This window comes from Nyctibius grandis, chromosome 2 (assembly GCF_013368605.1).
Source record: "Nyctibius grandis isolate bNycGra1 chromosome 2, bNycGra1.pri, whole genome shotgun sequence".
Lineage (NCBI taxonomy): Eukaryota > Metazoa > Chordata > Aves > Nyctibiiformes > Nyctibiidae > Nyctibius > Nyctibius grandis.
Genome location: NC_090659.1, coordinates 91,503,537 through 91,523,528, shown reverse-complemented (window position 1 = coordinate 91,523,528; position 19,992 = coordinate 91,503,537). Strand labels below are relative to the sequence as shown.

The following is a 19,992-nucleotide window of genomic DNA, read 5'->3' as shown; positions in this document are numbered from 1 at the left end:
CTTAAACCTTCTTGGATCTTGACAGCAGAGGCCAGGCTATGACCTTGTCCCACTGCGGCTCATCCCAGCTCTGTGTGCCCCAGAGAGGCAAGTTTGGCCCCTGCAGTTGAGTCCCTACTCTTGCCTTTCCTCTGCACGCCACTCCACAACTGCAAAAATCTTTGCTGTTTCTCATGTCTCTAGATCCCCTCACTGATGTGACCAGTAGCTTAAAAACCATCATTAAGCAATGCAAAAACAGAGAAAACTTAGGCTCCGCTGATGATCTTGCCTCCACGTCTTTGGGGACCAAGTCCCAGAGACACGATCCCCGTTTTCCATCCCTTCAACCCAAATTCATCCTTCCTGTCAATTACTGTCGTCAACAATCAGACTTTAAACAAAAATTTAATGGGCATAGTTGCTGCCGAAAATAAACACAATCACAGCTCATTAAATCAAAAGCAAAGCCTACTGTGCAACTTCCTAAACTAGGGCATATTCTAGCCCGCTCTTGAATGACACACTGTTGTAGGTTGGGGCTAATAATAAGATTATGATCCTCTTCATTAGCAAGTATTTTGTTACACCAAAACTCTCGTGAATGGATATGTCTATCTTGGCAAAATGTGAGAATCCCAGTCTTTGATCTCAAACCTCCATTTAGCATCACTGCTTTAAAAAGACAGATTTATTTTAAGGCCCCTGTGCTCATCTCCCATGAGAAAATGTGCCAGGGAAGGAGTGCTTGCCCAGGAAGAGCTGCTGCTCGCTGGGGTTCAGCTTGTTTGAGTTGCTTCCCTGCAACTGAGGTGGGGGAGCAGCTGTCCCCCCCATCCTGGTACCCATCTGAGCACCCAATGGCTCCTTCTCTGGGAAGCAAATGGAAGGACAGAGGGAGGCTGCGTCATTTCGGCTAGCAAAAAGGCAGCTGAGGGCGTGGTGTCGAGGAGGAGTGTCAGCAAAGACACTATCAGTCTGAGAACAAATAGGTGTAATTAATATATCCACGCTGGATATTCGCAGAGGCACCTTCACTCCAGGTGTTGTGTGCTGAAGTGCAGTATCACACCTTGGAAGGTGAAGGAGAAGTTGGAGGGCTTGTCCCCACACTACTGATGGGGCAGCAGTGGCCCTGGTAGGTTTTGGCTTGGGCAGACTCCCGCAATCCCAAGCAATGGTGCCAGGCATGAGCCCTTCTGCAGGGGTAGGCACCCAGCTGCCTGTTCTCGTCGGACTGGGGTGTGAGATGGGTCCTGCTCGTGTGGGGAGGTGTGGGTGGGGGAACTGGTCCTTTGGGAGGGACCCGCTCTGCCCAAACCCTGGGAGAGAAGCTGTGTGTGCAGCGTTTCCTCCTCAAGTCAAGGTGCAAATCCCCCGAGTAATCCTCCAAACATCTTTTTCTTATGCAGGGAACAATCTCAGATTTTTTTTTTCCCCAACTCAGAGCATCGCTGCCTTGTCTTCTTCTGTTCCACAGGCAGAGCAGCATGAAATTTCAAGTAGACAGAGGAGAAAAAAAATGTTCCTGTTAGACTGTTTAAGTAGCTTACCCCTGATAGTTAACCCCTATGTTCATGCTTTGCCTTTTGTGTGGGCGTATATCTGTTTTCCTTGGAGGGTGCTAGAAGCACATCTTTTGCCGTTTGATTGTTGAGGTGGCAAGAGAGAAAACAGAGTTTTTTAGACAGATGCAAATCCATACAAACAGCCCGGCATTCAACGTCTCCAGACACTTGCCGTGGAGCGCAAAGAAGAGTGCAGCAGCCAGTGTTTGAAGGGCTTAGGACAAATAAACGTGACTTGCCTTTCACCTGCTGAATTCTTCATTTGCAATAAAGATGATGATGATAGTAGAGTGAGCTCAGGCTCCTCTCTAAATAACATGAGTGTGCTCAGATGGATTAAGCCAACTTCTGAGACTGGAAATCGTAATAACAGTCTTTTACAGGACAGCCTTTCTGGTCGTCTAAGACTATTATCCTCTGGGCTGAAAAGCATTCCAGAGTACTTGGAGTGCTACGATGAATGTGAGGTTGCTTAGCTGATAGTACCGGCTTGTCTCACAGCAGCACATTTTCTCATTATTTTTCAGTTTAAAGAAAAAGTTTAGAAGGAGAAATGAAAATATTAAAAATGAGAAGGATTTGGTGATGCTGTGCGCCTTTCCATAAGTCTCTTGTGGTGGCTTATGCGTTTTATCTTCATTTTCTAAGTGATTGAAATAGTTATTTGAACTCCATGATGGGCTGAACAGAAATTCGTGAGAGCTACGGAGACCAGGCACCTGGTTCACTGCTCTTCTTTTCCATGGGTTTTACATCACCATAACTCGGTGCTGATTCAGGTCCCACTTCCTTGATGTCTCTTCAGAATAACTGAGGTCCTTTAGGGAAGAAACTCCTACAGAAAAGGAAAATCTTGGCTTTGGTATTTAACCTGTGACAGCCTGAGAATTTTGAGAAACTCTAAGGATTCTTGCTGGCAGTGAGACCAAAGGATGAAAAACCACGTACGTACGTCATCACCACAGCTGTCATCTCTGCAGTGACCCTGGATGTTGCAGTGCCCCTGGGATGCTCACTTTTCCTCTTCTCCTCCCATGCCCTATGCCCAGGGTATGCCGACACCGTTCTCCCTTCTGTGACCAACAACACCAGAAATTTCAATGACCAAAGCCTCCCTTTTTCCTAGTGGGCTGTGAAATTCTCCCTGAAAAGCCCTGCAACGTCCTTTGATGCTGCTCTCCAGAGAAGATGGGCATCCCTGTTCATGCTGCTTGGGGCACATCCCCAGCAGGACAGCACCACGCAGCTGAGCTGGCCCCGCTTGAAAGGTTGGCCTGAAACGTGCTTGGTGCAGGACCCTGCTCAGCCCTAATCCTTCCTTGTCTCTCCTGTAGTCGGGTGAGGACATATGGCCCATCTCAATTTGCTCTTCCTCATCCCAGGACACTAAAGGCTGATTTGTTTTTCCCTGGAGCTGAATCCCATTTATCCATATGTCTTCATCTTCTTCTTCTTAATTTAGCTCGTGGCTGTGCCTTCTGTTTTCCTTGAATTAAAGAAATAAAATAAAATAACTAGCTGTCATTACATGCTTTCATTTTTGCCTTTAATGATGTGGTCTCTTTTGTAGCTATTCTGTGTAAATTCCTCATAGGCTACTTTCTTTCTTAACCTCCAACCACGGCTTTGTGCTGTGGAGGTAGTTATTATCTTAAACAACTTGGTAGCATCAATCTGTTTCTTTCCCAGAGGCTTCTTTACACTTTGATGAGAAATCTGCTAAGTTTCTTTTTGCTTTGTAGTAAAGGCCGAACCTGGCTCCCCCCGCCCCGCCCCCATCCAAAAGCACCCATGGATCAACTCTATTTCTCTTTTTCGATCTATGCACTATTCTTCTGATGATTTCATGACTCGACTTTAGAGAATATTTCCAATGATATTGTCCCGGAGGCACCTGCAGCGCCAGAATGTTTTTCGCAAAGACAGTCTCCTGAAACGTATATTTTACTCACCCTTCTGCCAACACTTCAAACACTTTTTTTTTTTTTGCTTTCGTTACCTTTGTGAGACATTTGCGCGGGTTGATTCCAGCAAGTTTAATCCTTATTCACCTATGCTTTCTTCTTTCATTTAGCCTCTTATATCAGGATTTTTTTTTTATCCAATCTATAATACTTCTTCCCCTGGATTCAAATACCTACTTAAAAAAAAAAAGGTTCTTCCAAAATACCCTCCCTCATATCAGATTTAAGGAACTAAATCTGGGAGGGTGAAAGAATAAACCACCTGGTGCAACCATGTCTTCTGCTAAATTTTAGTGCTCTCTTGACTTTTTTTGTCACTTGACATCCCTTCTCTTGAGATTGCTGTTCCTCAGAAATGACCATGGAGAGTATGACATGTACATGAAGGTGCTGCAGGGCCTCTCTGTTCCTCACTGAAGGCTGTGAGAGGTGCATTTCCTCTGAGGACCTCTGTGCTCAGGGTGGGACATGGTGGAGAAAATGTGTAAGTTCTCGCTGGAAAATTCAGCAGACAGTGCCATGGTTCAGCTGGAGGTGGGAGCCATGAACCACTTGGATAAATATTTCTCTGAGAGATAAAAGATAGGGTACAGAGAGACCAAGAGCAATCATAATTTCTGGGCACTCCCTCTCCTCCCTCCATGGCTTTCCTTACAAAATCAAGCTCTGGCAACAACAACGATAATACTAGATTGGCTAGGGCCAAATCTCCTTTCCCAAAGATGTGATTTGATAAGCCTGGAGCAGCGAGGTCCTCATGCACATCTGCTGTGGACTGCGGAGGGGAGCAAATCCTTGAGAAATAGCTTGAAAAAAGCTGGGGACCTTTCACCTTGGACAGCCTGGAAGGGCGAGGGATGAAGGGAGGAATGGCAGCCCATGAACCCAGAGGCCAGGTGAGGTGGGAGAAGGGATGGTAAGCTCCCAGAAGAGCTGGCAGCCATGGGGCTCACAGCCATGGCTGCCCCTGGGACCCCCAGCACAGTCCTGTTTCCCAGGGCTTTCTCCATGGCGCCATGAGCAGCCATTTCCGTGGCATTCCTTAATCCCAGAAGGGGGAACTGTCAAATAATTTAAGCTCCACATGTTATAGCCTGTCTGCTCTGGGCCATGCACAGCATGGGGGAGAGCTGAGGAGCCGGAAAATGCCACTGCAGGAAACCGGACTAATTGGAGACGGGGTGGTGGTGGCCTCTGTCCACCAGCTTGTCGTCCACGGGGTCCTGCAAGTGCAGGGGTGAAGCCCGGCCCCGCCGCAGGGCTGGGGGTGTTGTCAGGGAGGGCTGAGAATGGGCTTGGCCTTTCCCTGCTCCTTGCTGGCAAGGCTTTCTCCTTGCTGACAGACCTTGCAGTTGCTGCCTCAAGCTGCTTGCCTGTCCTTTCATGGTCTGGCAGAGAAGGTAAGGACTTGTCTCCAGGCAGTTTTTGGGGAAGAAGAAGAATTAGCTTGCAGAGAGCTAGAAAAATGATCTGCAGTCTTATGCTAGGTGGAGAGAACCACCTCACAGCTGCTCTACCTTCCTCTCTTTGAAGGTCTCCACCATACATGGCCTCAGTGGCCCAGAGGAGATGCTCAAGGTAGCTGATTTCCTTGCTTCTGCCCACGGAAAGCCAAACTTGTCCCCAGTCGTGACCACACATGACTTCCCCCTCCTGCAAGGAGGGGGCTGCAGCATCCCCAGAACATCTAGATGCTGTAAGGGAAGCCCGCCCTTTTCGGCCAAGACCAGCAAGTGTCTCTGGGGGAACAACATCCTCTGTGCAAGCTTGGCCTGATGAAAAGAGCTTTGTTCCTCCACTGCCTGCGCTTCTTGGTGCTGAAGAAACCTGTCCCCCAACTGTGGCAATACTGGTTTTAAAGACGGAGGTAACTGGCGTAGCCTTTGCTCTGCGGTCAAGATGCAGCTAGGTGGTCCCTCGTGCGATGAATTAGTTAATGTGTGAAGAGGTTGGAGGAAGGCATAAAGCACTGAGCATTTCTCTGCCTTCTGAGGATAATGTATTTTAAAGATCAACTTAGGTTTGCCTGCAATGTGATTTGTTTAATTATTTAAAACCTGTTAACATATTTTCCTCAAGGGATGGAAAATCCTCAGTGAAAGGATCCTTACATCAGAACAAAGATCTCCCTTGTATGCTGAAGGTCTGGGCTCACACCCAGCCACCCACACCAATCCCAGCACATCGTATGGTGGAAACACCATGCAAATACCCACCTTCCCAACTCCAGAAGATGCCTCATGCCAGCCTCTTCTCCACACCTGCAAGTCACCAGTCACTAAAGGGCACTCTGTAGGGCAGCTAGGGTTATAAGTGGTAGGTACTTGGTATGGAGAAGGCTTTATAAGACAGTACTCAACCTCAGCCCTTTCCAAGCCTGTGCTTGATTGGGTGTGTCTGCATGGTGCAATGTTGAGATATCCACAGAAGTACATCTGGGACTCTTGTTGATACCCAAGGAAGGGCTTTCTGGTTCGGGAGTCTCGTCTCCACATGGCTGCACAGTGGAGGACTCTATGAGGAAGTGCAGAGAAGATGTAGGAGTGAATGGCCCTGCCACAGAATTGGATTGATTGGATCCCAGGTGCTCTTGCTCTGTTGAAAACACTTTCTTGCTCCATTTTACTAAGCCTGCCATGACAAACAGCACGTGCAAGGCTGACCTCACACTGCTGAAATCCCAAGGGACAATGCCTCTCCCTTCTTCACTGTTCCCCCATGAAGTGTCAGCTTGGCAGCTCTGGCTCCTCTATGCCACCTCTGAGTCTGACCTGCAGCCTCCCATTTAAAAGGAAAAAAGCTCTAGCTTGTTCTCAACTTCGAGAGAAACCACCGTGTTTCATGTGAGTTGACATGTGTGTGTGTTGGGCAGGGTCAGATGGCTGAGGCAGGACTTCTCAGCGTTCCCATCATACCTAGAAGGTGTTACACAGGAAACAAGCTGTACCAGACACGAGCTCCTCCTTTCATGTCCTTCTGTAACATTGAGCAATGAGTGCTAACAGAGGTGCCAGCAGAGGTGCTCCATGAGGAGCCTTCCTGGAGAAGGGATGGGCTCTGGGCTGTCATGCAGCTCAGAGATTTAGAGAGTAATGGGGACCCCGCTCCCCCTGGCTGAGGACTGCATCCCCACCTGGATAGGTGCATGCCACCCAGGTTTTCCCAGCACTGCTCGGGGCTGATGTACCTGGGTACCAGAGCTGGCACCACATTGCCTTGTCCGTGCTGGTGTCTGCAGCACCTTTTTTTTCCCACTGCAGCACAAATCACAGGGACATGACTTAGATTTTCTCTGACATTGTAACAGGGGACCCCAGAGTCTGATGCTGTTTACACTGGCAAGGCCTGACATCCTTGTGGCATTTGAGCTGGGTCACCACAGATTCAAATTTTTGTTGATTTTTATTTTGTGTTTACCCATGAAACCCAGACTCAAGGCTCAACTGGGGCACAGCGGCTGGTTTCCACGAGGTCCACCCTTCAGCCACTTTTACAGCTGATTTGTCTGAGGTGCAAAGAGGTCAAGAGCTCCGAGTGAAACACACTGAATGGGCAGCTCATTAAGGGCTGAACTCCAGACCCATGTTCCCAGCCCTCTGCTCTAATCACCAGGCGAGATGTGGTAGAGCCTCTTGGGGCTGATGCTGACGAAAGAAGAGTCAACAGCTTTATTTTGCAGCTTTATTAGCAAAATGAAGTAAAGTCAATGTGCCTGACTATTATTGAACTAGTAATCTCTGTGTGCTTGCATCCAGATCTTCCCAGACATTTAACTAGGAGGCTGAACAAAGCAGGAGGCAAGCCGTCTAATTGGAGAAGTTGCAGTGGGAATCTCACCCAAGGGATCTGTCCCTTGGGATTAATGGTTTGCTGACATCTGGGTTGTGTGGCACTGCTGCCTTGCCCTGGGTCCCACCAGGGCTGATGGCAGGGAGCCAGGGAACACAAAAAAAGCAGTCCTCAAACTCGTACAACAGTGAAGATGAAGATTTTTCTGCTGTCAACGTGAAGGCCTTTGGGTGAAAGAAACTGTCAGTTTCTACCTACAGATATACAGTTGTGACTTCTCTTGGCTTGCAGAATCACAGAAGGAAAAAGAGAGGACAGGGAAATAGAGTCTCTTCTGCTGCTGCCAGGGTTGTCCCAACAGAGAGATCCCCCAGTGTCTTGTCTCATCCAATTTTAAAGGCCAGAGGGTCTTACATCAACTACTCAGCTCCTGCTGGCTCCTTTGTGGCAAATGCATGAGCATCTGCTGTACATCGCATCCTCCCTATTTTGGCAAAGCAGTCCCAAGTCCATCTCTGCCCAAGCATGCACCTACATGTGATGTGCCAGGGTCTCAGGTGAGGGCTCCTGCCTCTGCCTTCGTCCTTTGCCAGCTGCGGGCCATACTGAGCCCTCGGCCACTACTGGGGACAGATAGATTCATTTTCCCTAAATAAGGTGCCTGAACTAGCTTAGAGAAAGAGGTAGCAACCAGAAGTCAGAGGAATTGCCATTTGGAGGCATCTATTTCTTTCTCTGTTCCTGTGAATGAGACACTGCTGGTTACTAGTTCAGATGCAGACCTTTGTGGACCACCGGATAGGCGAGATGCATCCCACTGTCAGCCAGATGTCATGAATATGCGCTTGCTTCTCCCGCTGGTAGTCCGTCAAGATGAAACCAAGTCACCACACCAGCTCCTGTCCCCTTGCTTCCTCTTGCCCCTGTGATCCCATTGGAGCCATTTGCTGATGCAGATGAAAAACTGAACATGGACAAGTGAAAAAAAAAGAAAAAAAGCATCCAAATGCTCTAGAGCCAAGGGACTGACTCAAACATGTAGGCTGAGGACACAGCGGGAGGGACACCATCCCAGGTCAGCTGCTCCATGGCGATGTGTGGAGTCTCACACAGGCTCAGAGCCTGCCGTAAATCTAACTAAAGTACTCAGCCTGTTTTGAAATCCCCCCACAGCCTCACTTTTTACAAACTCAGGAAGAAAATGGCAAATTAATCCTTTTTTTGAAAGGATGAGTCGGTCCCTTGTCATTCTCCATGCAGCTTAGGATATGATAGTTCCTGCTGCATAAATACAGATTGTTTCTTTTCACAACTTCCCTTTCATCAGACTGCTAGGAAGGCCTGGAGGTTGTTAAAAAATTTGAAAGAAACTTGCTTCCCAATTAAGGTCAATCTCTTTTATCAGAGTCTTTGCATATAAACCTCACTCTCAGAAGCATTTCTATAAACTCCATCCCCGGCTCTGACAAATTGGGAGATGCCCAAATCTCCGAGAGAGCGGCTGACTTCCTTCCTGGCTTGCAGCGCAGAGCAGGGATCTGATCTGTCATGATGACTGAGAACATGTCACAACAATCTGTTTGTGTTCTCCAGGAAAGAAAAACATCTTTCTCTCCCGGAGCTGTAAGCTAATTTGGAGATTTTGCAAGCTGACATGCAACCTGATTAAAATGACCTCAGGCCAACAATTCTTCTTAGGCAACTCGACAATTAAAGTCTAGACCTATCTGTGCCCCAGGGTTTTCTTTTTTTTCTTCAAATCCCTTTTAGGGAGGAGAGAGTTCTGTGTTTTTATTTTTAAATCTACATATTTGGAATTTTTCTTTTACTCTTTGCTTCTACTGAAGCAGAATGTGGTAAGGGGATCTATATTTTTTCACATTTTGAGAAGATGAAACTCGTACACAGAAGTCCCAGTTTCTTGCCTGCTGGAAAAATATACTGAATATCCGAGGAAATAATATGCGAATAAACTTGAGGACTCTTAAGAAATACCCAAGGCACTTTGTGGCCTATATAAAACTGCCCTCGGAGGTAAAAATGTTGTGCCCTCAATTTTCCAAAGTTAGCGGATATTTTTGTAATGACCATCGTACCGCTCAAATCACTTTTTGGCTTTTCGCAATTAGTTAAGCAGTGGGATCAGTTTATTAATCCGCTGAGTTTTTGTGAATGCAGCGATTTGTCAAGCAGCAAGCAATGAAAAATAAATGGGTGCCTTCTGGCAGGACGTTTGTCAGATCGTGAGCAACCCCTGAATTTAATTCAGTGGTTTGGGGAGACTTGTAATTTGTCCATGAATGTTTTAGTGCCCGTTTCTTTAAAAAACACACTGTGGTGGTCATTCGTCCTAGGCAAATCCAGGAGAGATTTCTCTTCTCCTTTGCTGATTTGGCTCAGCCTGGACCATTGGCTGGTTTCTAGCTTGTCAACTGGCTAAACTGATTGACAACATGTGTTTTGCTAATGCTCTTCACAGCATAATGAGATCCCCTAAAGGACTTTATTTATTAATTCAAATTATATACTTTTGAATTACTTACTAAACTGGAGTGACTTGAAAACTAACTTTTCATCATCACCGAAATATCCTGTACAGCTATGGTTAGCTGACATCAGTTCCAGGCCACTAAGCCAGGGTGGGAGCTTTCCTGGATGCAAGGGTGAGATGGTGGCAGGGGTTGTCGGTGGCTTTACGCTGGGACCCACAGTGGGTCCTTGCGTGCCTGTCCCCAGCCCAGGCGGCTCATTGCCTTGTGTGCCTTGTGTTTTTTCTAGCTGCCCGGGTGGGCTGAACACTCTTTTTTTCACCTGATTGCACGACCCTGCCCTGGCTTTATCCCTTGCAAGGCTTCCCCTCTCAGACCTCTTCAAGAGGAATTTGCCTCCTGGCCCATTTCTTTGTACAGATACCGCTCCAGCTCAAAGGTGGAAATCTCCCCTGGGGAGGTGCAGGAGATGTCTCCCAGCAGCACAAACTCAGGGACAGTGGGATGGAGACTGGCTCCCAGCTCCCAGCCAGGCTGAGCAACCCTTCCTGCTCTCCTGGGGGAGCCCCTGAACTGCCCCGCCATGGCCTGCTCTCCCGGCCTCTCACGGGGCCTCATGTCCCAGTCCTGGTCCTGGGTGGGAGCTGATGGAGCCCACTCAGTGGGCATCCCTTTGGGGAATAATATCGCCTTTGGTGAATTTACACCAAGGGGGGAAGGACGCCCTCCCTACCCCGGCTTGCCCCCAGGACCCTGGCCATGGAGGAGCTGGGCCAGAAGCTTTTTAGAAATTAGCAGCTGAACCTTGTTGGAGTGGGTGCACAGCGGCTGCCGATTTCACGGCTGAGCCTCCTATCCCGCACCAATGCCCAGGCTGGATACCCCATGAAAGTAAGGAGTGACATTAACCAGAGAGCTCCTATATCTTGCAAGACATCATGATTTTAGCATAACCCCCTCCCACTCCGCTTTCACGGCCGAGGATGCTGGAGTCTCCTGGATGTGCTCCTTCCACTTATTACTGATGTTTCTCAAATCGCACCCCCCCAAGTCCCAGTTTGGGGTGCTGCCCTGGCCGCTGCAGAAAGGGCATGGACCTTAACCCCCAGGCTCTCTGGGGGCCTTGTCCCTCCATCAAGAACCACATCGATCCCCCTTCCCCATCTGGGAAATGTCGGAGGGTTGGTTTAAAAGAAAGCAAACTCCGACTGGACTGGAAGGAGCCCTTCAGAAAGATGCCCCCACCCTGGGTATGCTGGAGGGCGGCAGATAGGGTCAGGGTAAATGCTCTCGGGGAGGAAACACGCTTTGGATTAGTCGATGAGCTTTGATTAATTTGTGTATGAGCTGCTAATGACAACACCGCCTGCCAGGGCGCTACTTCGCTGCAGAGCTGGCACCAGCTGCAGGCTCCGGCGCAGCTACCGGCGGAGGCAGATCCCTTTGCTATCTCATTTATCATCATTGCTTCCAGTCCAATTTTGTTCACGCCTTACATTTTTGATTGTCTTGGATTAAACATTACCAGAGGAAATAATACTAATAGCCTTTCACAGCGAAAAAATCAACTTCTAAAGCATTTGTTATGGAAAGGATTATAATAAATTAAATGCTTAAACTAGCACTGTGCAAGCATTTTTGTCTTGGATCAAAATGTTTGCACTGGCTGTTTAAACATTTAATTTATTATAATGAGAAATATCATTGTAAAAATAAGCATGTTAATTAAACTTGAGTTTTGCAAATGTGAGTCATCCCATGTGGACACAGTATAATGAATATAGACAGGTAGAGTCTGCATGCCCTTTTTTTTCTCATTAAGAAAATGAACATTTACATCTTTAAACCCTGCAGCTATTAGTTATTTTTAATGAACTGTGTTGCCATTTCAAAGTTAAGCTCTTATATGATGCAATCAGATATTGCTAGGTCAGGGAAGAACTTTGCTAATTAAGTTGCAGAGAAGTTCTTTGCCACAGATAATTGATTAAAGTTGTTACATGGATAATCAGTTTACGTAGTTAAATAAATAAAAATAAATAACTGCTAAGAAAACCCAGGTCACATCAGGGTGGTAAAACGAAGCAGGACCGCAGCTATCCCAGGGCCCAAAGGAGCTGCGAATTTGGAAGCTGCAGACCGAACCTCTTCGTTATGATCTGACAGAGGAGCGAGGCACCGTGGGGACCTTTACAAAGGCCGTTTGGACAGTGATGGTTTGCTGCTGGTGTGGGCAAGAACAGATGGAGGCAGGATGCTCTCTGCCTTTCAAGTGAAGTGATTGGAAGCAATTCTTCTGCCTTTCCATGCCACCAGTCTCTGGTGCATCCAGCTGGTCTTGTCCTGGAATGCGTCCTATATGCCAGGTTGTACGCTGATATGTAAACAAAAAGCACTTGGATTTGCTCCCAACTCTCTCGCAGGTGTGTTGTGTGGACTTGAACATGTTCCTTTACCTCCTGGGCGTTCATAAAGTGCTCTGAGCTACGGCCCTGCGAACGGTAGAGATAGTGCCACTCTGTTTTAATTAACATCCTGCCAAGCAGTGTGTTCGGAGGCATCTCAGATCTCTCATTATCATGCATTACTGAAACAGGCAAAGGTCACAGCAGGCTGCCAGCCCTGGCTCAACCCAATTTCTGAAGTGGTCTAGCCCCCAAGGGAGGGAGGAGGAACAACTTTGGTACAGCAGTGAAATTAAACTCTTGGGAGGGAGGAGACCTCAGTGAATTATCTGTGAGCTGCAGCAAAGAGCTGGTGGTGGGGTGCCCCTGCTCAGGGGTCACACACCTAATGCACCGTTGTCCCACATGCAGAGATTCAAGCAGCAGCAAATTTGTAGGCAAAAGCAATTTTAAGATCTTGATCTGCGGAGGTGCCTCTTTGTGCTATTCTCTAGCTAGGTGTCCAGTAAACCTGCTCTTAGTGTCTGCTGTAGGATTTTTGGAAGGTCAAGATTCTTGAATTTCTTCCAAATCCAGTGGACATGTTTTGAATGAAAAGAGAGGATGAATTAAGCTGAGGATCCTCTGTACATAAATGAAATTGGTTATTTTACTGGGGATTGTCCTCCAAAACCATTGTGTGTTTGCAGCCTCCAGACAGCTTAGTCCCATGTCATGTGGGACCCCCTCTCCTGTTCCCCAAAACTCCCTCCTTTTTTTTGTCTTCCTCTCACTGTGAGTGGGAGGGAGAACAGTTTTGTGAAGGGAGGAAGCTGTTGCCCTTTCTTCTTTTCTTTGTATCTCTCTGTCCCTCTAATGGAGTTTTACAGAGCTGTCCATCATCACGGCCTCTGCTGACCTCCTGCAAAACTCCCCTCTTCTTGCAGGAGCAGATTCAAGTTATCCCTGAGCCATTTTACTCTAACTGTAAGGAGTATTTCTACACAGAGCCTGTGGGGAAAGGGAGGTCTTGTCTGCAGGGCCCTTTGGTCTGTTTGCTGTTCGGTGAGCTGCCCCAGCCCAAGGGGATGATGAACGTGGCCAGGGTTACAGTGATCATCTGCAGAGCAGCCAACCCAAGCAGGGCCAGGGCTCATCACTGTGGCAGAAGGCTACAGATGGGCAAAGGGCCCCAGGAGCTGGGCTGTGAAGGTGGGCAGGGGCTGCCTGGCAGAGAGCTGCAGGGACAAATGTCATTTCTTGCACCTGGCTTTGGGCCATCCGCCCCAAGACCTTGGGAAGCTGTGAAAGTGTAGGTGCCCAGCTGCCTGTAGTGGGCACAGAGGCTGTTCCCACTATATGTCCACTTTAGATGTGGAAGAAAGCCTAGAGGTGATTTTGCTATGGTGGGAACTGGGAGCTCTTGCTGCCACCTGCGGGCTCATGTCAGGACAGAAATGTCCAAATCTCATGGCACTCAGATAACCCAGAGGACAAGTGAGACCATGAAACCTTATTGCTGAGGCCCAACACCTGGACTTAAGAAGCACCTGTGTGGGATATTGTTTTTTACTTGCATTTTGAGATGCAAAGTCTAATAGGGCCTTGTTTATGTCTAAGAAGGCTTTATATTTTCTTTGTGATTCAACTTCTATATATATACACCATACTAATTATTTATATAATTATATAATTGAAGAATTAATGGTAAAAACCGAAAGCTTTGTCATGTGCAAATTTCTGTATTCCTGATGTGTACAAAACGCAAAATTACACACTCCAAGTGAGTATCAGTTCTTTTCTTTTGGAAAAGTTCAATCCAATGTTTAAACTCCAATGTACGTGTTATCTCTGTTATAAACTTTTTTTCTGAACACAGGAAGAAACACTCCTGCTTAGTTTGTTTCATTCAATGCTATTCTATATCTGATTGCAGCAGCAGGATTTGAGATCTGTGCTTAACTTGAAACCTTGAGGAGAGGGAATTTCAAAGCTCTATATGATTTTTTTTCAGGCCTTTGTCATTTCTAGGTGGAGGCAAAATATGTAGCACAGACAATCTCAACATAATCAACGTCTACTCTTTCTCTGTTTTATGCACAAATATAAACCTGTCCTTTCTCTTGGTGAATAAACATATGTACAAAAATGCAAGTTACTGTCCTTTAGAAGGCTGCCTTAACAAGGGATTAACATATAAGCACATACCTGTGCTGCTTGAATCAAATCAACGTCTCAGCCAGATCAGAAGGCAAAGTGCTCGAGTGGCTCCTGATGCGAAGGTATTTGCACAGCATGAACACTTCGGTTGATGGACGTAGTTTCATTTGCTTCACTAAAATTACACTGCTTCCCACCAGTGAAGGATGGGGCTGGAAGAGCTCAGACCAGGTAGTGAAAAGCAAAGGCCAGCTCCATCACGCAGCCCTCCCTCCCACCCGGCAACCCAGCATTAAAAATCTCTAGAGCTAAACCTCCAGTGAGGTATTGCTGGAGATGAAGGATGGGCGAGACTAAAAGTAGCATCGTTCATGCTCCTCCCCACTGCATTTCTCTGCACAAAATACTTTTGTTGACCCGTAAAGACCTCTACGCTCTGAGGCATGAAATCCATGAACAGATCCCTCCGACACATCACAAAACCTTTATTAGTGTTTATCAGTGACACAGATTACAGGAACCAAAGGCAATTAAATAACATTTAACTTTAAGTTGACCACAGACTCAAGAAATACAAGTCACATTTGGCAAGGCAAACTTCTCAGTACACTGGGTTGCTTAGTTTATTATTACACCGCGAAAGAGGAATTTCCCTTACGAGGTTCTACATATTCAGGGTATTATTATTGATTATTATTATTGTATCTTTCAGACAGTTCCTTTGGCAAGAATTCCCATTTTTTAAGCTTTTATTATATAAAAATATAACCAATTTTCATTATGTACAAACATTACATTACACACTGTACAGGTTAAAAACACTACAAAAAATGGCAGGCCATGGGTGAACCAAAAGCAAAAAAAATCCCCCAATGCAGGAAACATGAAAAAAAAATTTAAATACTGCACATTTCATAAAAATTACATTAACTACAAACAATTTTTTTTTGTTTGCAAGTATCAAACAGTACTGACATGATTGGAAATCTTTCCCAACAACTTCATTTTTAAGGCACATCTTGCATATTTACATGTACGACACTGGATCTGGTCAATAACTTAAAGGCTCTCGGGAGTGACCTAGTCATGTGCGTGCAGGGACGTGTGTACTCGGGCGGGGAGCGTGTTGGGCTACACCTTCTCAGCCGTGTCAGTCTGGGGACCCAGGTATCTAGTTGAGGGTGCTGGGTAGAGGGGTACCCCAATCTCCTGAAGGTCAGGGAGCCGTGCGGGGCACGGTGGGGAGAGGAGCGTGATCGTCCGGTCAAAGTCCCTGTGCAGCACTTTCTCGTAGACGCTCTGAAGCCCCACTGTTTTGGGCAGCTGGGCTTGATAAAAGTTGTCCCTGCGAAGGGGATCCCTGGGCAAGGACGTGCTCTTGCAGAAGGTGGAGAGTGGTGCCGAAGGATGGGGAGAGGGGTGAGGGTTGGCTCGGCCGCAGGAGGGGCTCCAGCAGCGGTCGGAGTGGCCCAGGATCTTGCACTCAGCTGTACATGCCCACAGACCTAAAGAGAGAGAGAGAAGAAACCTGTCCTTACTGCAGGAATAAATCCACATCATGTGTAATCCTCAGAGTTATCAATCATGGGATGATTCAGCTCACAGACGGTGGGAGTCAGAAGGTGACGCTGTACAGCACAGCAAACACCACGCTTGGGAAGGTTATGTCGTTTTGCTAGGGACGTTCCTCACTCCAACTTTAAGGGAAGCTTTTTGGGGAGGAAAAAAAAACCCTATCCTACAGTACTTCCAGCACCTGCTACTTTCTGCTGGGTGCTCAGTGTGTAGGGGAACCAGCATCTAACAGCCTGCTGCCAAGAGATGGGCAGTTTGAGTCACACAGCATCAGGTTTCCCCTTCAGCTGCTCTGCCTAATCACTGAGCCCCAGGGATGAGTCCCTCCATCCACCTCCCTGTCCACCCGTCTGTCTGTCCAGGGAGGGCACCTGGGAGCAGGGGGCTGCACCCTTACCATTCTGCATGTGTGTGATGAGATCTTTCTTCAGGGCATCTCCACTGATATCCGAGTCGCTGTCGTTAAAATCGCTGTCGCCTTTGCCGCTGTCTTTGCCACTGAACTTCTCTGCCTCACGGCCGGAGATGGTGTTGAATGAGTGCCCCTTCCAAATGGCTATGGGGGGAGCAGGCTCCTTGCCGTAGCTCGGAGCGGCAGCGAAACCCTGCTGGGGTGGGGGGATCAAAGGAGAGGTGAGAGGGGAAGTAGTGAAGGGTAAATTGACATCAGAACTGCATCTCTGCAATTTACATCCTCTGAGACACCCCCCGCCCCCCTTCTCTGCATCAGGATCTTACCTCTCCGCTTGGTCCTCTGAGCCTCTTCTGACCCTCGTAGAGGCAAGCACTGTCGCTGCCGCTCTCAGCAGTGGAGATCTCTTCGGCAGCTGGAGAAGGGTCAGGGCTGGTGAAAGAGGTTTTGCTGGGAAAGGTTCGTACCTCAAACACATTCCCCCTCTGGCTGCTCTCCTCCAGCCGGCCCTTCTCCAGGTGGGAGATGTCTATCTGCTCCTTCAAGGAAGTGTTGTTTTTGATCTCATTTCCTTTCTTGCGCCTGTTGCAGGTGGTAGCAATGGTGATTATAGCCACCAGAAGGAGGGTGCAGCTGCCTGCCAGGACGATGATCACGATGAGAGGGATGTCCCACTGCAAAGCCTTGTCTTCCCAGGAGCTGGGCTTGGCTATCTCCTGGATACTGGAAGGAGCAGTGGCGGTCACCAAGAAGTTGACTGTGGCAGTCGTGGCCAGAGGAGGTCTGCCGTTGTCTGTCACAGTGAGGATGACCTTGAACAGCTGTCCCAGCTCTTCAGAGAGATCTCCCCTCAGCACAATGTCCCCAGTACCAGGGTTGATGGTGAAAAGGTCCTGCTGGGGCTCTTCCAGGAAAGCAAAGGTGAGCTCAGCATTGGCCCCATCATCTGCATCTCGAGCTTTGATCTGGGCCACCAGGGAGTCGCGGGAGGTCTTGCTGGACACACCGATTTCCACCGTCCCGTTGTTGAGCACAGGGTGGATGATGACGGGAGGGTTGTCGTTCTGGTCCACCATCCTCACTTTGACAAGGGTGCTGCTGGAGAGCTGTGGGGAGCCTCCATCAGTGGCCTGGATCCTCAAGTCCAATTGCTTGAGGATCTCATAGTTGAATGTCCTGAGGGCATAGATGGCCCCAGTGGCAGGGTCCACCGAGACGTAGGTGGAGATGGGGGCCCCCATGACTTGTGTCTCCAGGAGACGGTAGGTGACCTTACCGTTGTGGCCAAGATCGGGGTCGCGGGCCACCACAGTGGTGATGTAGGCACCTGGGGGGTTGTTCTCTGGCACGGCCACCTCGTAGAGGGGCTTGGCGAAGAGTGGTGCATTGTCATTCTCATCGCTCACCCGCACTGTGTACTGGCGGACGGTCTTGAAAGGTGGCGAGCCCAGGTCCTCGGCCACCACGGTGAGGTTGTACTCGGGGATGCGCTCGCGGTCCAGTGCCGCTGTGGTGACAATCATGTAGCTGTCCTCGTAGGCGCGCTGCAGGGCGAAGTGGTCGTGTCCGCGGAGGCTGCAGCGCACCTGCCCGTTGGCGCCCGAGTCACGGTCTGAGGCACTGACGAGGGCCACGAAGCTCTCAGTGGCAGCTGCCTCGCTGACATAGGCCACGCCAGCGGCACTGGCGGCGCCGCGCAGGGCGCTGATGCTGATGCGAGGCGCGTTGTCGTTGACATCAGTGAGGCGCACGATGACGGTGCAGGTGGCAGCGCGGGGGCTGGCGCCACGGTCCTGGGCTCGCACGTCCAGCTCGTAGGTGCGGGTGCGCTCGTAGTCCACAGCGGCCTCCAGAGTGAGGCGGCCCGAGCGTGGGTCAAGGCGGAAGAGCCGCCGCGCCTCGGGGGGCACTTGGCTGCCGAAGGCGTAGACCACCTCACCGTTGGGGCCCTCATCGGGGTCGGAAGCATCCAGGTCAAGCAGCAGGGAGCCGGGTGGCGCGTCCTCGGGCAGCTCCACCGTGACTGAGCCCTGGGCGAAGGCAGGGCTGTTGTCATTGGCGTCGAGGACGCGGACGTGCACGGTGGCTGTGCCTGAGCGTGCTGGACTGCCACCGTCCTTGGCCACCAGCTCCAGCGTGTAGGAGGGCTGGCGTTCACGGTCCAGCTCCTGGAGCAGCACCAGGTCAGCGCAGCGTGCCCCATCCGCCCGTGTCTGCGCCTCCACCCCAAAGTGGCTGTTGAGGGATACCTGAAAGCTCTGGATGGAGTTGGAGCCCACATCCTCGTCCACAGCCACCTCCAGCGGGAGACGGGTGCCAGGCGCGGCACTCTCCGACACCTCCAGTGCCATCTGGGCACGGGGGAAGCGTGGCGCGTTGTCGTTGATGTCACGCACCTCCAGCTCCACGTGCACCAGGCGGTAGCGCTCCTGCCAGCAGCTCACCACATCGAAGGCCAGGACGCACTGGGGGGCCTGCCCGCACAGCCGCTCCCTGTCCAGCCCCGCGTCCCCGATGCTCAGTTGCCCGTCCTCCTCCCGCACCCGCACCAGCGAGCTGTTGCTGAACTGCCTCATCAGGCGGAAGCTCATCTCCCCCGGCGCCTTCACCGGCATCTCGTCGGCCAGCGTACCGATCACCGTGCCCGGCGCGCCCTCCTCGTCGGTGCGGTACCTCACCGTCTTGCAGCGCGACAGGGCCAGCAGGCAGGCGACGGCTAGCAGCCGCAGGGGGCTCATGGCCCTTGCGCGGGGCTCAGCCCGATGGCGCGGTCCGGGGCGGGGGGTGACGCGCGGTGTCCGGAGTGATGATGCGCGGTGCCCGGGGGGTGATGCCCGGTACCCGGGGGGGTGATGCCCGGTACCCGGGGGGGGTGATGCCCGGTACCCGGGGGGGGTGATGATGATGATGATGATGATGATGATGATGATGCGCGGACTCCGACGTCGGTGTCCGGCCCCGCGCACCCTCCGCCACCGCCCGCGCCCCTCCGCGCCTCCGCACGGTCTTTAATAGACGGCGGTATGCAAATGAGCGGGCGGCGGAGCCAATGGGAAGCGGCGGGGCGCGGGCGGCCCCCCCTTTCCCCCCCCCGCCGGCGGTCCCCGAAGCGGGGCGGCTCCGGCAGCCGGCGGGAGCGGGGGCGCGGGGCGCTCGCTTTTGTTTTCCTTAACTCTCCGGGGTTTGGGGTTTTCCATTTTTTTCCCCCGCCTTTATTCCTTTCCCCCCTTTTATTTCTTTCTTGTTTTCTTCCTTTCCCCCCCCTCCCGTCTTTTCTCTCTCTCTCCCTCTCTCCGGATGCGCAGCAGCGGAGTTGGGGCGGGGAGAGCGGAGTAAAAACGCGCGGCGGGGTTGTGTTAATTGTGCCACAGGTCGGGCAGGTGCCGTGTCGCGGCATGCCCGTGGCATGTCGCGCCGTGTCGTGGCATGTCGCGCCGTGTCATGGCGTGCGGCGCGGGCGCGGGTGGGTGCGCGGGCGCGGATTAGCGGGGTGCCGGGGGACGGGGGGGGACACGGGGCGGGGGAGGGGGGGCTGGCGGCATTCAGCTGCGCGCCCGGAGCGGTGTGTTACTCGCGTGAGAGTCTGTGATCAGCGCCGTAAGTCGCCTTTCAGGAGATGTCCCCGCATGCTTTAGTATGCATGTCACCGCCCGCGTTTCTTAAGCCTGGGGC

At 50.3% G+C, this 19,992-nt stretch overlaps 1 protein-coding gene across 1 annotated transcript; it reads right to left on the bottom strand.

The window, feature by feature from the left end:
- Window positions 1-15,464: 15,464 nt before the first annotated feature.
- PCDH8 (protocadherin 8) lies at window positions 15,465-19,058 on the bottom strand. The gene is made up of 3 exons (XM_068395312.1): window positions 16,647-19,058; window positions 16,306-16,516; window positions 15,465-15,838 (listed from the first exon to the last, which is right to left on the bottom strand). The coding sequence occupies exons 1-3, from the start codon at window positions 19,056-19,058 to the stop codon at window positions 15,465-15,467; spliced, it is 2,997 nt and encodes a 998-aa protein (XP_068251413.1).
- Between the last annotated feature and the right edge of the window lie 934 nt (window positions 19,059-19,992).

Bases quoted from the DNA above. Each gene is read 5' to 3' on its own strand.
- PCDH8 (XM_068395312.1), bottom strand. From the start codon at position 19,058: ATGAGCCCCCTGCGGCTGCTAGCCGTCGCCTGCCTGCTGGCCCTGTCG. The intron at 16,517-16,646 runs GTAAGATCCTGA...CCCCCACCCCAG, and splicing joins TCAGAGGACCAAGCGGAGAG to CAGGGTTTCGCTGCCGCTCC. The intron at 15,839-16,305 runs GTAAGGGTGCAG...CTCTCTCTTTAG, and splicing joins CATCACACACATGCAGAATG to GTCTGTGGGCATGTACAGCT.